The 17,465-nt window shown below is 31.4% G+C and overlaps 2 protein-coding genes across 10 annotated transcripts in view; both read right to left on the reverse strand.

Annotated features, from left to right (window-relative positions):
- Positions 1–7,974, reverse strand: part of LOC107453633 (twitchin) — a 264,438-nt gene extending 256,464 nt beyond the window's left edge. For 7 of the 9 annotated variants that reach the window (XM_087158572.1, XM_087158571.1, XM_087158570.1 and 4 more), the window contains exons 1-3: positions 7,764–7,968; positions 3,634–3,724; positions 2,416–2,639 (exon numbers count right to left, since the gene is read on the reverse strand). In XM_087158572.1, coding sequence (XP_087014698.1) covers positions 2,416–2,639; positions 3,634–3,724; positions 7,764–7,790 — 342 coding nt within the window. In that variant the 5' untranslated portion in view covers positions 7,791–7,968. Of the gene's footprint in view, positions 1–2,415; positions 2,640–3,633; positions 3,725–7,763 lie in introns of all 9 variants that reach the window. The other 2 variants (XM_087158573.1, XM_087158574.1) reach the window with 1 other exon arrangement.
- A 1,060-nt stretch (positions 7,975–9,034) lies between these two features.
- LOC147812696 (disorganized muscle protein 1-like) overlaps positions 9,035–17,465 on the reverse strand; it is a 50,911-nt gene continuing 42,480 nt past the window's right edge. Inside the window, exons 4-8 of the mRNA XM_087158576.1 lie at positions 15,602–15,764; positions 14,256–14,400; positions 13,004–13,139; positions 10,861–11,045; positions 9,035–9,094 (exon numbers count right to left, since the gene is read on the reverse strand). Of these exons, the coding sequence (XP_087014702.1) occupies positions 9,078–9,094; positions 10,861–11,045; positions 13,004–13,139; positions 14,256–14,400; positions 15,602–15,764 (646 nt within the window). The 3' untranslated portion in view covers positions 9,035–9,077. The remainder of the gene's footprint in view (positions 9,095–10,860; positions 11,046–13,003; positions 13,140–14,255; positions 14,401–15,601; positions 15,765–17,465) is intronic.

The raw sequence follows: 17,465 nt of genomic DNA on the forward strand, positions 1-17,465 counted from the left end.
TATTTGAGATTTATTGACATTTAAGAAAATTTATTTTGTAACAAAAGAATTTAACTTTTAAGTACATTTGGAAAACATATTTTAAACATGTTTTAGAATATAATTCAAATTTCCTTTTAACAACTTGTTTCTAAATTATTAGTTTTATTTTCTTAAAATAAAATAAAATGAAAAAAAAACTAATTTTAAGACTAATTAAAAACAAAAGTTCGGAGAACACAATAGAGAACATTTTAAAAGGATAAGAAATCTTAAAAAGATTTATAAATAAATAATTTTGAAAGTTTCAATTCGTAAAAATACGTAAAAGTATATAAGACATGTTAACTCGATTCTATGTTGGGATTCTTTTTCATAAATGAAGGTCGACATTGTCGATGTGACTTGTGACATTACCCACCACCTCGCGCTTGTTGCTACTCAATCACACATAGCGTACAACATATTCACTCGACTGCTAAAGGCAACACAAAAGCGACCATGAACTTACTGCAGCTCTCACGATCACCACTCAATAGTACGGTGATCTTAATACTGCTCTCCCGGCTTCTCACATAACATCTATGAATCAATTAGTGGTATCCGTTCATCGAATTCTATCACAGCTCTAATGCTGGAGTACTGTAGTGTGTCTACCACTATAAAAGTCCAAATCAATAAGACACTCAAGTGCTGTGGTTACCGCTACAAGTACTAATCCTTTATTATTTTGACCTTTTCATAACATACAATAATAACAGATTAGACAGAATGAAAGCATTTATTTATGAGGCTCCAAAAGAATTCTTTACTTAATTCTTTTGACTCAAAAAACAAAGCTTATCATGTCTTGACAAAAATATGCAAGAAGTAGAAGGCTATTCTGAGCCCTCTAATCAATAATGTATTACAAAAATAAATAATTAAGATTCGTTGTGTCCAAACACTATAGACATTTTTCGTTAGCTTTTCTGCTGCGCAATAGAAAAATCATTGTTAAAAATTCATGAATGCAGATTTTATATACCTGGAGAAAAATTAGGTATCTTGAAATCTATGTTGCCTTTTTCGATTGCAGGGAAGAAACTTGAAAATGTTTAAAATTTAATGTGCTCAAAACTTATTCGAAATGAATTTTTGTTTAAAAAAAGGGTTTCTAAAAATGTTAAAGAATTTTTCATCTAATAGTTTTGAGAGTGAGCAGCCTAAAGCTATCTAAAGGTGTTTTATCATAGAGAGAGAGAATTTCCTCACCTTCCAGTACCGAACCCCAATCGATGGCATGACTCGTACCAACCACAGTTCTGACATATCCTTAGTGGGGGACTGTCCCTTTTTACCGTCAGGCTATGTGTGGGAAGTAGTTTTCCTCACCATGTAACGCAAATGCGGGTAAGCTCCATCAAAAAAAAAGTGTCCATGCAGGCAATTTTTTTTCCATTATTTGATCCAGGAGTTCCCCTGTCTTCTGGATTGGATTTCAAAATTCGGACTACGGAGTTGAACATTTGTAGTCCAAATTTGGATCAACTATTCAACGACGGTTATTAAAAAGTATTAAAAACATTCAACTTAGTGTCTATTTCGCAATCTTTTTTTTCCTTAAACATTCTTATGCGCATTTTTAAAAATTAAGTTTCTGTAGAATGTAATTATTTACTTATTCACTGTTACACATTTTGATTTCGTTTTTCATAAAAGGGGGTTTTTGAAGGTGAGTTAAATGGGGTATTCGCTCACAATTTCTGATGAAAATGAAACTGACTTGTTTGTTTTCGGAACTCTATGACGAGTGATTGAAAAATTTACTTTTCGATGCAATAAAGATTAGATTTGTTGAGAAGGAAACAATTGTTAAATGGATGCCTGAAATGATACACGGGCATCTTTTCCCCCATCGCTTTCAAAAGAAGGAAAAAAAGAGAAAATGTGACTCATTTCGTTTGTGTTGCTCTAAAAAAGAAAGAGAGATAATGAAATTTCTCAAATATTCCGAATGTCCAGAGAAAATTCTGCGAACGGTAAAAATCTTTGGTAAGTCAGAGCGACCTCTGGTGTCCGCCGACGCCCCTACCAGAAGTTGCCGAAATTGGGTGATCACTATGGCGCAGATCATGACACAGAAATCAGCTATTAAAGAAAACAACTTTTTTTTAATTATGCAACCAACAGCGGTAAATGTTGGATCCCCCCCCCACACACACACTACCAGATGCTACGCCTAAGCAGCTTACCACTTCATAAAACTCATGTTCCTTACGAGAAATAACTTCTTCCCAATAAATAATCGTGAAATCAAATAGAATACGAATTAGTTTGCCGCGATCATGCCTCCTGCCAAAAAATCAGATTTTATTTTTCATAAAATGTATTACCAAAAAAAAAATGATCCTTTTTGAAGCTGCGTATGAAGACTTTAAAAAAAGAGGTGCTCACCTTTATTTCGAGTGATACTGTGAATTCGTCGTTTCCCTTTTCAACTACTTTAGCTTGTACCCTGTTGCTCTCCTTCACAATTTTGGTACCTTGGTACCAAGTGATTTTGGGAGCAGGAATTGCTTTCACTTTGCACTGCAGAATGATAAGCTTATCTTTTGGAATGATTTTTGGTTTCTCCAAAAACTCTGGAGCCAGACCTTCTTCTTTGGAATTGTCCCCACCTGCAACAAAATCAAAATAACGTGTGACGATATATATATATATACAGTCGGACCTCCATTTAACGAAGTCGCTGAATCCCGATAAAAAAGTTCGTTATTCGGAAAATGCGTTAAATTGAAAAACAAAACAGGAATTCCTAAACACTAGAACCCTTATCGCGTAAATCGAATTGTTTCACATTATATTAACATTTTCTTCATCCGTCTTCCTCACAATTTATTGCTGTATTGTTTTTATTTTTCACTCTGTCCAAAATATCCGATTCAGTTAATGTTTCTGTGGTTGCAGTATCAATGAAAAAAAAAATCATTCTTCAGTGCATTCATTTCGTGGTTCTTTCTTAGCTATACCATTATTTTTTTTTTTAAGTTCTTCGAAAGGATTGTCATCCTCGTCCCACTCACTTTCCAAATTTTCCGCGCTGACTAAGAATCCAGCTTTAGCAAAACTATTGCGAACATCATAGTTCCATGCTTTAGAAATTTCTGTCACGCTTTCTCCTAAATTGATGTTTGGCATGAATTCCTGCGTGAAATGCTAATAAAAAAGGGATTTCATCACCGCTTTCTCTAGAAGTCAGGTAGCTGCAAAAATCAATTCAAGGTTATTTCCCCCATAAAATGAGTTAACAAGTTTGAAATGTTCCGAAATATTTTGAGAAAGAGGCAAAGTGGATTTCAAAGAAAAAGTTCGGTCAGTAGAAAATTCACTTTGCTGTTCGGAAGTTATTTTACGAAGAAATTTCTAACATGTTCTTGGTTCTTCGAAAAAAATCGCACATTAGAGAAATTCGCAAAGTGGAAGTTACGTAAGTCTGACTGTATTTGATAATCTCAACTCGCAACATTCATTTTTGTTCAATAAAACTGTCATGAGTTTAGATATGAATTTGTTACAAATGGTTCAGTATTTTTAAGAGTCTTTTTTTGGGTAGGTCAAAACATTGTGCACACTTTTTAAAATGCTTACAGATATTAGAATAAAAGAATTTACCCTGAAAATTGAGATCTATGTTGGCATTACTTTCTCCCAAATCATTAATTGCGTTGCATCTGTACTTTCCACCGTCTTCAGCTATCGGATCCTGAAATGAAATTTTTACAAATAAACTCATTTATTTAAAATTGGAAAATGAGCCAAATATATTTTTCTAAATTTAAAAAAAAAAGATTTCTTAGGGAAAAAAGAAAAACTTTTATTACGATTCAAAAGTTGCTGAAAATTAATATGAATGTATATATACAGGGTGATTCTGAAAAGATGGGCAAAATTTTATGAAGTGATAGTACACACCCAAGCAAACAATTTTTATCAAAGAATGCATGGTCGAAAACAAAACGTTAAGGTGCTGGCGCATTTGGAAAGCTGTTTGATGCAAACGTGAAAGATCCATTCCTGTTGCGAGTTACTGCGCTGTGTTACTTGTCGCCAAGCTTTCGGCCACTGCAGGGAAAGTTCGTCATATGCCTGGTGTGCTTCAGAATGCTCACCTATCTTTTCTTCGCCGTTGTACTGCGTGCATAGCCGCTACCGGCCACTGTTTTAACACTTATTGTAATCACATGCCATTAAACTTGCTTTTATAACATAACTTCATCGTTCTTTGTGTATTTTTGCCCCATATAAGAACATAAACTTTGAAGCCCTCTAGCGGTTTTGCGTTTTGTTTTTGACCATGCATTCTTTGATAAAAATTGTTTGCCTGGGTGTGTACTATCACTTCCTAAAATTTTGCCCATCCTTTTAGAATCACCCTGTATATACGTATTCAATATTTTGTGGAAATTTGTAGTTAGTTTACAGATTTTTTTTTTCAAATAGGTAAGTAGAAGTTCACTCATTTCAAAACGAAAACACATGGAATAAGCATTTTTGAATAAGACTTGAATAGTTTAGCTATTATTGAATTGATAACAGAAATGAGTTAAACTGGGTCCGAAATAAAGAGACAAAACTGCAAAGCTCTCAGTGACCTCTTAATACAATTGCAGAAAATATGAAATGGTTAAATAATCTTTAAATTATAAAGCCCATCGTTCCTTTTTTTTTAAACCGAACGATACCAACATTTCTTTAAAACAAAAAAAAATATTTCCCTTTTTTTATTCTTTGTGTGCGGTCCGTTCGATTGAAAATTCTGTTAAGATTTTTATTATTATTCATCCCAATAAGTAAATAAATAAGTGAATAAATAAATAAACATTGAACACTATTTGCAACCTAATTATCATAGCGCAGAAAGTATTTTTTTAAAAAAAACTAATGATTCGTAAAACTTCTCATTCATTAGTTTAAATATCCTAAATGTAAATTTTATTCTAAGATAAATGTTGAAATTTCTTCATTGCCATTAAAGTTTTGGTTTCATTTAAAATTATTTCAAAATCGTAAAATGAACTTAAATTACAAAGTTTAATTTTGCTTCTACATTAGCGATTAAAATGTATTTTTCAGACTTTTTTCCTAAAGAGATTGTTTTTTATCAAGTATTATTATTATTAGAAGATGAACTTTCGTTTTCTGTGTAAATGAAAAAAAAAAAGATTGTATCTTATATTTAATTTCGAAAAATCTGTTCCTCGATTTAAAAAAAAAATCATTAATTTTGAAGGTTCTCCGACATTTAAAAAAATTTTATTTAATAAAATTGCACTACTGATGAAAATACCGTAAAATTATTTTTATTGAAACGGTTCTGAATGAATAAATAGCAAAACTACAACTAGTCTCCTTATCTAAGGATTTGAATACCGATATTAAATTTCCCGAAGAATACTTATTTGTACAATGGAATACATCGACATGAAATCTATTCAAAAAGTAGTAAAACGAACAATATAGTTTTCAATCTTACTAAGAATTTGGAAGCTTTCATGAGTAATTTTTTGATTTTAAACTAGTTTGTGACAAAATCATCGTTGACACTAGCTGTCGGAAATAGCGAGCTACAACTACTGTAGTCGCGACTTTTGTTTCTTATTTTTGTAGTTGTAGTGCTGCTTTTTTCAAAAAGTAGCGTTGAGAATAGTGCGATACAAAAAAAACTAACAAGTAGTTTGTAGCGATTCTACTTTTAACGTTAGTTTAGTTACACGCTTCTAACGCAACTCATTTGGTGGGAGCAAATCTTCAGTCAATGAAAGAAAAATGCCTGCAGCTGAGCGTTAACAGAAATTACGTATTTAAAATCACGTATAAACTAGCCATTACGAAAAATATATAATTACTTCGGTTACACTTTTACATGCGACTCGCGAAACAATGATGTCCTTTCAAAAGGAAGGGAACGTGTTTTCGATGAACTTTAATACTTTAGAGCAGAGGTCACCATAGTGGTCTACATAGACCCCCAGGGGTCTATTTAACATAAGCGGGGGTCGATCTGAGCCAGGGGGTTGAATGGGGGTCGATCCGAACCGGAAGGGTCGATTGGTCGAAGGATTATCAGTATTTTTCAGATATGTGAGAATTAGAAATAAAAGAAGACTTGGAAATATATACAGGTAATCTTCAAAAATTGGGCGACGATTTTAAACTGCGTTTTGTTGATTTGGAAAACATTGACATCCCTGATTGGATTATTGTGCCATTTTCTGCTCAAATTGAAAACGTGGACATCAACCTGCAAGATGAGCTTGCTGAATTATTATGGGGATTTGAAGCAAAGACGCTTTTTAAAAATTTAACAATAAGCAAATTTTGGACAAATATAAATATAATGCAAATATATGTACAACTTAACGAAATAGCTCAGCCATTTATGATAGCATTTCCAAGTTCCTATATGGTTGAAGCCGGTTTCAGTCACGTAAATTCAATATTAACTAAGAACAGAAGTAAATTAAATGTGGAGTTTCGAGGGGATTTTAGATTAAAATTGACCAGTTTTGAACTCAATATAACAAACCTTGCAAAAAAAAAAAAAAAAAAAAAACACCAGACACACCTATGTCATTGATTAAGAAGCAATAAATTTGTAGTTACTTTACTTATTATTTCTACTTACTTATAATTACTTATTATTTCATAAATATTAAGGTATTAAATTTCAACATTAATATATTTTTCATAAAACTATTGTTACACTATGTACTATTACTTTAATAAATGCTCAAAATCATAAAATAAATGTACAAACACAGTATCTAATAGAGTTTTATTTTAATTAACAGAAAATTACTTTTATGGGGGTCGATGGAGATTTCGAAAAATTATGTAGGGGTCGATGATCAAAAAAGTTTGGCAACCCCTGCTTTAGAGGAAAGAGCATTAAACAATTTAAAAATTGCAAGTATTTGAGAGTTTTGAATTTCTTTCATTAAATATTCGCTGACGAAAAGGAATAAAAAGTTAAAGTTTAAGTGAACAAATTCGAAAAAAAAAATGTTTTAGAATAACAAACTGACTCATGTAAACTTGAATAAATAATTCTTAATTATTCCCTTATATTTAATGTGCGCCACTTTCATATTGAAGAACTTTTCGAATATAGGTGTAAATTAAGTTCTCCAGTACAGTTCGTCACCTTAAATTAGTTTCTAAGTTACAAAGTACACTCGTATAAGAAATGAAGAGAAATTTGCAGACTGGGTCGATTATCTCTGGACTGATTTTAATGAAATTTGATATGTGTACATACATTGGTACAGTACATATAAAATAACCATTTAATAATTGTAATACACACGCATGCGTAACACTCTTTGAAGTCGGAAGGTATGAAACAGCGGTAGCAGAATAAACAAAACAAAAATGGGTTAATCCCCTCTTACAGTGTGATTTCATACAGTTTATCATTTCCTGAATTGTCCTGTGGCCATTTCCGACTCCAGCCAGTGTTACATGCACGATCATGTGCGGCGTGTATTGTGGAATGGTTATTTCAATTGTATTGTATCAGTGTACGTACATATCGAATGTCAATCGGTTTAGTAGTTCTGGAGATAATCAACCTTCTCTCTCTTCAATCATTATCTTCATTTCATACACCAGTGTAGTTAGTAGTGACTACATTTAAAAGAAGAATAGTTTCAGTTAACTACATTTGTCGCATAGTTGCAGTTAACTACAAAAACCGATTGGCAACGAAAGAGAGGTCAAGGAAAAAGAGAAAAGTGCCTCACTTGTATTTCCAATGTCAAAAGATACATTTCGGATCCTTGAGATTTTGTTTGTATTTTATGTCTCTTTCCGTCCTTTATTTTCGTTGATCCGTGATACCAAACTATTTCTGGAAGGGGATCAGCTTCCAAGATGCACTCCAGAAAGAGTGATTCGCCCACCTGACGAATCGTTGGCTTCTTCGGAAACCTAGGAGTTTTACCCTTTGGAATTCTAAACAAAAAAACAATTCATGAAACATACAATGTTCCTAAAGATGTGGATTCATACTCTTTTTTTTTCAAAGAAAAGTTTTGAAGTATGTTTAACAGAATCCATTACAGAATGACGCTAGAATCAGACACGAAGCTTTTAAATATTAGCATATTTTCATTAGGTGAAATTTTTGAGTTGCTTAAGTCATCAAGTTAATGTTTTCTTATTTTTAGTTTTTTTCTGAACATAGTTTAAATAAATTTTTTTTTTTACAAATGATGCGCATAAAAAATTTTGGAATGGTAAGGTATACAATTTTTACATCATTTTAAAGAATGCCATTTTACGTAGCAAAATTTAAGAGCATAATTCGTTCCAATAATACCTGAGAAATCGAATTTTGAAAAAAAACGTACTTTTAATATTCGGGAGCTATTCGACCGATTTCGTTCAAATAGTGTACTTTGCCGTGTAAAATGTCATTCTTTAAAATGATATAAGAAGCTTACAATTCAAACTTTTTTTAATTATCATTAAATAAAATAATAAAAAAACAATAAATATTTGCAAAGAATGGAAATTTTTATAATTTGATAAAAAAGTTCTCGAGGCAAAAAGTAAAATTAACATAAATGGATCCTGTTGGGAGATTATTTTTGAAATTAAAAATCGCTGAAAATAAAAGGAGTGTTTATTCAGAACGTTTTTGTGTTTGATTTCTCGCTTGTGCTAATTAAGGTGACCTCTTCGAACCATTAAGATTGAGTCGTAGAACGTGATAATCCGACCATTAGAATCAAACGTTATTCAGAGTGATCATTTGCGCACTGTACAGGGCAAGCGAAAACTATATTCGTATTAAAAACACAGAAAAAAGCTGTTTACTACTTTGCAAACAATGATGCAATCAGACATCTCCCATCAGACTGGTTCCATTCACTTGCAGCGTAAGTCAATTAACATAATGACAAAAGATAGGGAATATTTTTTTCACAAATAGCTTCTCTTATAGTGTACATGAGAATAATCCGTCCCTTAATCAATCAATGGTTCACATGTACGAGGTTTGACTGTATTATACACATAAACATATGTTGATAAAATAATAAGGAAGGCAGTACTTACTGTGGTTTGTCATCTATTGAAAAGAAAAAAGAAGAAAAAATATTAGTAAGGTTAAAAATGTTCGAAAATGTATGCAATGCAAGAAACATTATTTAATGAAATAAAAATAATTAACCCGACTATATGAGGTTATTAAAATGTATAAACTAAACTGAATAAAAAAAAACAACATAAATGCTTGTTCAGAAATATTGACTTCAGAATACTAAATTCGATAGTCAAACCTCTTAAAAAGTTAAGGCATAAATAAAACACGCCTCAGAGAATTAAAAAACGATGTCATTAATAAGAGATGGTCTTTGCCTATTAAAAATGATTGACTTCGGCTATTACTGTTTATCTATGCCTATCAAAAAGAGATGAAGCCGATTACATCAGTTTCGTTGCTTAAAAAGTTTTGACATTATTACTTAACTCATTAACTAATTTATTATTTTATTATATAGATTAGGGGGAGCGGAAAGTAATGTCGTTTCGGTGCATTTGATATTTGTCATCAAGATTTTACTTTTAAACAATAATGTATTCACCCTTGTTAGCCTTTCAGTGCCGGATCAAAAATGAATCTGGTTTTTAAGACTAACGAATATTTAATGCGCTGAAACTACATTAAATAATTAATTATATATATATTACACAATCTTCCATGAACCGCTGAAATCGTGACTCAACTGGCCATGCTGAAGTCGTCTATTGCCCAACCATCGTGTCGTATATGTCATAACCCTCGTTAAACAGCCGACCCAATTTTTTTCAGGGTTTATAACTACTAATATTCAATTCCGCAGCCTCATAATTTTGAACCAAGCCAGAAGACAAGGAAAGTCCTGGATCAGTACCCCCCGAGGTATGATTTGTTATGGGAACATGGAGGACTTTGAGATTCGACCGATTTAACATGTATCAGACACCATTTTCTACACGGGGAGTCTTTTACCTGGGCCCTACCAACCAACCCCCAACCACCAGTATTATGGCGAGCTCAGGAAAGGAGCTAAGCGTGATGTCAAAGATTGCAGTTAAATTTAGCGCCGCTCTCAATTTAACACCACCGAGGCTTGAGATAATTCCACTGTCATTTAATGCAGGTTATGACACTCACACTTTCCAAAAAGGAATCTCTGTCACGTCAGAGTGGCACAAATCTTGAATGCATTTTGTACGCGATCCCGTGACTTTTGTCACCTCAGTGTATCGTAATATCGTGAATGACCGAAATAGAGTCGCTTCGGTGAATATCCCAAATATCAGATTTGATATTCGCTGATATTATTAAATTTATTCTATATTTTAATATCTACTAAGGATAGATTAGGAGAAACAACTGCGTTCGGAGTACCGGGCTGTCACACCTTAAATAAACATCGATGACCGAGTAGTGGCACTTAACTAGACCTATTATATATTTCGGACACATTTACCAATGGGTGATTGTCAACATTCACCCAACATTCACATTTCAGTCATTCAAATAAAAGTAACATAATAAAAGTTGTATCGATCTAAAGTTTCCGATCAATTTGTTCCAACCCCAAAAAGAGAGCATCTCTTCATCACAAAGTCTAGAGCTTGAAACCATTCTAAATCATCGAACAATTTCGAATAAATATTATTTCCATTCATGAGACTATTTTGCACGACCATTTAATAAGAAATTATTTTTTCTCGTGAAATCAGTTTAATTTATAAAAGATTAGTGTTTCAAAAAAGAAATCCTCTTCATTTAGTATAGATAAACTTATTTTTAAAACATATAAGTATTAAAAAAAGAAATCTTACTTTCAAAATTGAGTGTAATATTGGCGTGTCCGTCACCGTTTTTGTTGGTGGCCACAGCTTTGTATTCACCGCCATCAGCCCCCACAACATTTGTTATTTCTAATGAAACTATATGATTGTGTTTATCAGAAATCAGACCATATTTATATTTTCCACCATCCACAACTTCTTTGCCATTGTGAAACCTGAAAAAGATAAGTATTCTGACCACTTTGCTTTCATACTTGCACCAAATGAACTCAATTTTGTTTTCACATAATCACACTTTTTGTTCCTGATTCTCTACGCCTGAAGCTGCCCTAAGTAGGGAATTACTCGTTGAATACCTGAACAAATCTGTGATAAAACTCATCAAAAGGATCCCTTAGGGCAGTGTTTCCCAAAGTGTGGTACGCGTACCCCCAGGGGTACGGGAACAGTTCAGCGGGGGTACGCGTTGTTATGCGAAATATCTTGCAACTGACGAAAATTTCAAAAAATTTAATTTAAAAACAAAGCCAGCCATTAAAATTTACGATTACGTATTTTTCTTTTGCTATTTTTTGCTGAGTTAACAGTTAATATCAACAGGCAGTTGTGCTTTCAAAGTTTGGTGTAATTGTTTTGTAGTGAAGGTTTGTAATAAATTCTATTTATTTTGATTATTTTAATAAAATATAATTTTTATCCTTAACATAGAATTTTTTACCAAAATTTAAGTATTTTTTTTACCGAAAACTTTGTGCTAAAAAAGAAAAGTAAGCATATTTTTAAAAAAATACATTAATTTTTTTTATTAGTGGTACACAGCGTAACGAAAAATTTAGAAAGGGTACACGAAAGTCATAAGTTCGGGAAACACTGCCTTAGGGTGTCTTGCTGGTTATCTACATAGATTTGGATTACCTGAATTTCATTTAACACTGACATTTGTGTTACAGATTGGTTACTTTCACATTAACACTAGGTCTACGGACGTTTCTTATATACTTATCTCTACGGACACGCGTCAATTTAACGCATGAACGAATACATTTAAGAGCACTTAGAACGCAATGTAATTATATAATATAACGAAAAAAGCAATGAAAATATGAGATATATATTTATGGAAAGTTTTCATTATTCACTAATCTTATTAACGATAACGGAAGTAAGTAGTGTTGGTACATTCCTATTTATTATGGATGTGATGTTTGCATGTTTACTCAAAATTTTGTCTACATTACGATCGCGTCGAATGGACGCATATCCATAGAGATACCACAATAGAATTCCGTAAAGATACCACTATAGAGAATTTCAATGTTTCAACGCTTTTGCAGAAAATGGATTTCAATATATATTTACGTCGATCAATGGATAAAAGTCATTACAAAAGATAAAATAAAAATGCAAACGGGTTTTGTAATTTTCCTTATAAAATTCGAAATGCGTCAAAATGACACTGTCCCGTAAACCTAGTGTTAAATCCATGTACCCAGGTGAATTATGTTGCTATTGCTCAAAATAAACCTATAAGGTCATTCCATTCATTACTTAAATTTTTAAACTATCACATTTTATCGATTTCATACTACATTATTCCTTATCAAAAAGATTGTAAAGAAGCGAGGAAAAACTTTGATTTTTGTTCTTTCCAACAACATTTTCTTTGAAAATTAAAACAGAATTTGAACTATTGCAAATTTTTAGTCATCAAGAATTTCGCCTGAATTGGATTAATTCTCGATAACAGAAAGTTTTAAGTAGGTAGGTTTTTTGAAATTTATTTACTTTTTGTAATTGGTTTCTATACTTTGTATTAATTTTACTTTTGTATTTTGTGTTCTCTTTTCCTGGACTTCTTGGAAAGCCATCGAGAGAGCAAACCTTCTGTCACTCTCTTGATCGAAAAGGTTTCGTACTATTTTTATGACTTCCCAGATGACGTCAGCATCGGTTGTCATTATTATATTTTTCATTTTATGCATTGTTTTCTTTATTGTAAAAAATTTGCGTTCAATTTTCTTGCGAAATTCCTGCTGTATTGCGTCATTTTTTTTTAAATTGTAGTTTTAAGCTGTTCTTTAACATTAATATTGATTTCTTTTCTTATTGTGAATTATTATCATCCCATTTCATAGCATTTAAAAAAAATCTGGAAAAACTAATATTGACTTACCATTGTATTGTCGGTTTCGGATCAGCAATCAATCTACACTCAAAAGTGACTTTTTTGAAATTGTCAGCACCTTTAATGGCTGGTTTTTCTGTAAAAAGTGGCTTGGTCCCTCCTGCAGGAATGCCTTCATCTTCACCTACAATACAGAAAATATAAGTGAGAAATCAGTTCTAAACACTTTACAGTAGGGGTGTGGGCCACAAAGTGCCCGCCGACTGAAGATGTGAGGCCCGTCGTAATAAAAAAAAAATTTCATTTCATTTCTGCTTAACCCACTGGCGGTTTAACAAAAGTTTAAAATTGGGAGAATGTTTCTCCCCTTTACACTATTCATCTATCAAAGTGCATGGAAACACCGGTTTCGCTATGTGGAGAAGACAGCAGGTTAAAATACGACATTTTAAGTACAGAACAGTCAGTAGGTTGAACATTATTAAATTTCTTTTATTAAAATATTTCATTCAAATTTATATTACTCAGGGTGCGTAGCCAAATTATTCAACAAAAAATAAGCACTTTTCAAGCACTCAAAAAATATTTTTAAGCACTAAAAAAAATTATCATAATTAGGCAGAAAGTTTTTGATAATTGACAGTTTTATCTTGCAATAAAAACCCCTCATGCAATAAAACCCGTCATGCAATAAAAACCCCTTATGGCATCGTCAAAAATCATGAAATTTTGAATCATGTAGAAAAGAACGGCGTTTTCATACACTGACAATACGCCGAAATAGATTGGGGTTGAATGAATTGAGTTGGATAGGAAAAATGTGGCTTTTTGTAGCGAGAATCAAAGGGAAAATCTCATTTTGAAAAAGGGAAAAGGAAGCACTTTTTAAAAACACCCAATGAAAAAAGCACCTTTATGGGCTTTTAAAAAACGAAAATCGAAAATAAGCACCTTTAAACACTTTTTAAAACGCTACGTATCCTGAATTACTCTATAAAATGCATATTCCTTGCTTGTATATATGCATATACATTATTGTAAAAAATGGAAGAAAAAAATTTAAAAATTTATCAGTTTTATTAGTTTGAAATAAATTCAAATAATTAAAAGTATTTAATTTTCTGCAAGTATGTCACTAAGGTTACTGATAAAAATAGTTGGTGCTTAGAACACTTCAGATAAAAATGATCATATTCGCCGCTAACATGCTTGCGGCCTTCGTTAATCTACATGCTGTGGGCCATTACTCTAAAAAGTGGTGCACCCATTACTTAAGAGAAAACTGAAAATAAAAACTTACTGCTATCAAAGTTGAGACTAATGGTAGCGTGACTTTCGCCCAATTCATTTTTGGCAGTGACTTTATATTTTCCAGCATCTTCTATTGTGACGTCATCAATTTCTAATGTTGAAAAATAAGCGTTTCCATCTTTATCCAGCCTTAACTAGAGAAGAAAACAGATATTTGTTTTTAATGGTCGGACACCACAAAAACTGTGTTATTTAAAATAGATCCATAGACACTTCGGTTACAACGAACACACTGGTTTCAAGAAGCAGTGAATGGCTTTGCTTTACATAAATGTAAGCCCAGAGTCGAGAAGTTCATACTTTTCTTTAGTGCGCTCATTTCATTATTCCTTATCAAATTTATATGTATTTATAAAGGCAGAAATTTTAAATTCGGTTATTTATAAAAAGAAAAGTTTATGGCCAAACTAAATAAAATTTTAAAAATGTACAACCACCTTCGCACCAAAAACTATGGTCATAAATATCTAATTGATTTCAGATAATAGCCAAAACGAAATTCGTTTTATAAATCTATCTCATTCCGCAGAAAAATGTTATCGACATGTAAAGAAATGTTAGACATTTTTTTGAGGACTCCTTAATTTAATCTTTGAAGTGTCTTATTTTGTCAGTTTTTGTTTGAACCACTGACTAGAGAAATGTTGTTATCAGGGTAGTGTGTACCCTGAAAAAGTACCGACAAAAAACCTAAAAAAACTAGCTGACATGCTTGAAATGTCTCATTTTGTTTCTATCTAAGTTGTTCCATATTTATCCAAATTGTGTGATGATTTTGGGTTTTTTGCTGCTTTTGACTAATTGTATTTAAATTTTAGTCTTCATTTTTGTTTAATGCTATTTTTTATATATAGCACAATAAATAAATAGAAAAGGGACAAAACGAAAAAAGAGGAAAACTAAAAAAATTAATAAGTTTTATTTACTGCGTCTAAGCTGCAAGTATATAGAACTCGTAAAATAAGTTCAAACTGTTGAGAAAACATGGAGAGAAAAAAATTATAAAATTACAAAATATATATATATATATATATATATATATATATATATATATATATATATATATATATATATATATATATATATATATATATATATATATATATATATATATATATATATATATATATATATATATATATATATATATATATATATATATATATATATATATATATATATATATATATATATATATATATATATATATATATATATATATATATATATATATATATATATATATATATATATATATATATATATATATATATATATATAATCAATCACTGAAAAATTCCTTCAAAATGTATTGAGAAAAAAAAAGGTGACTACCTTGCACCTTGAAGATTCTTTTACTGGATTACCATCATGGAACCAAAAAACTGTTGGCTTAGGATCAGCTAATATTCTGCACTCGAACAATAGACGCCTTCCTTCATCTTCCTGTCTAATGGATGGCTTCTTTGCAAAAGTTGGAGGAATGCCATCAGTTTGACTAGAAAATAAAAACACATTCCAATTATCATCTCATAATTGTTTGTATGGGGGGACTGAAAATCTTTTCAGGTTAGTATTTTTTTTTCTAGGTTTTTCGCAGCCTGTGAAAAACCTTCCAAAGAACGCAAAATGGATTGAAAATGGATCAGCAGAAATATCTTCAAATTTTTATACAGTAATTGAACTATCCATTTAAAATTAAATCAAAACAGTCTATTAACAGTTTATGATTTAAATCGAACAATTAAATCTAAATCAGGGCCAGATTTATCCTAATTGCGGCCCCAGGACAAAAATTCTTCGGGACCCCCCCCCCTTTTTTTTTTCTTCACTACTATAGTAATGAAGAACTGAACTTTGCGGAGATATTTAAATTTTACACCTCATTATAGATATCGAGAAAATTGACTAAAAGCTAAAATATCTATCCAGCCTCACCACACTCCCTTTCCCATGTTATTATAATAGCGTATTTGGGTAGAAACATTCTTCTAATGTTGCCCATTTACTAAACCACCAGTTGGTTAAGCTTCAAAATCACTTTCTGCTGCATTTTTTTTTTAAATGATTTAATTGATCCAAGCTGAAGTTTAAACAAAACACTTAAACCGCATTTTAATAAACAGCTGTTCAAATATTTATCAGAACACATTGGGAAGTTCTTTTCATTTTTATTTAAGATTAGAACGATAAAAATCTAATTTTAAATTAAAAACAAAATTTAATAAAAAATATACGACAAAAAATGGATGACCCCCAAATAGGGTTCTAAGAAACGAAAATTATTCAAAAAAATTGCCTAAATATCCTCTTGACGAATCATATTAAGTAGCCTATAAATGGAACATTAACTCACTTAAAATAAAAGACAGGTATTTTATAGAAAGAGCGATTTATAAAATGCTTCTTAAATACGGTATCTTGTCAACATAATTATATCAACACTGCGAGTAAAATTATTTAAATTTATTTTTTTGTAGCAATACTTCAGGTAATGATAATTTCAATGTTACATTTCTTATATTAAAGGTGCAATAAATCTTTTGCTATATTTAAGGTTTTTAATTCAGAAGTTAAATGACATCTTGAATTCTTTTTCGAATCCAAATTTCAATGGTTAGGACGGCTTTTCAATACCGAAGCAATTGTCAATAATGTTGAATTTTTTAAACTCATTTAAAAAATGCGCTACCTTCAAATCCGCAAGCAAAAACGTCAATTTCAGATCGATTTTGACGAAATTTTCTAAATAAATCGAAGTATTTATATCAAATCGATAATTTTACTTTTCTTATATTTAATTTTTTTCATGTCCATAATCAATTTATTTTATTGAAAATAGAAGCACCATAGATATTCTTTCACAAATTTCATTTATGAAAAGAACATTAATAACAGCAAAACCTTTTTTAGACATTTTTCAAAGCATTCGATAATGTAATTCATTCAATTCAAAAACTTAAATAGGGTGAGGTTTATATTTTAAATGGGTCTCACTTGTCTAATAAACAAGAAAGGGTAACAAACATTTTAGTAATTTCATTTCATTTAATATTATAACCGCGTCGTTGAACAGCCGACACAATTTTGGTTTTACGACTACAAATGCTCAACTCCGTAACCTAGTCATTTTGAACCCAATCCAGAAGACAAGAGAACTCCTAGATCAAGTCAGAGGAGAAATTTGCCTTCGTAGAGG

This window comes from Parasteatoda tepidariorum, chromosome 3 (assembly GCF_982258835.1).
Source record: "Parasteatoda tepidariorum strain Cologne lab strain chromosome 3, Ptep-v5.0, whole genome shotgun sequence".
Taxonomy (NCBI): Eukaryota; Metazoa; Arthropoda; class Arachnida; order Araneae; family Theridiidae; genus Parasteatoda; species Parasteatoda tepidariorum.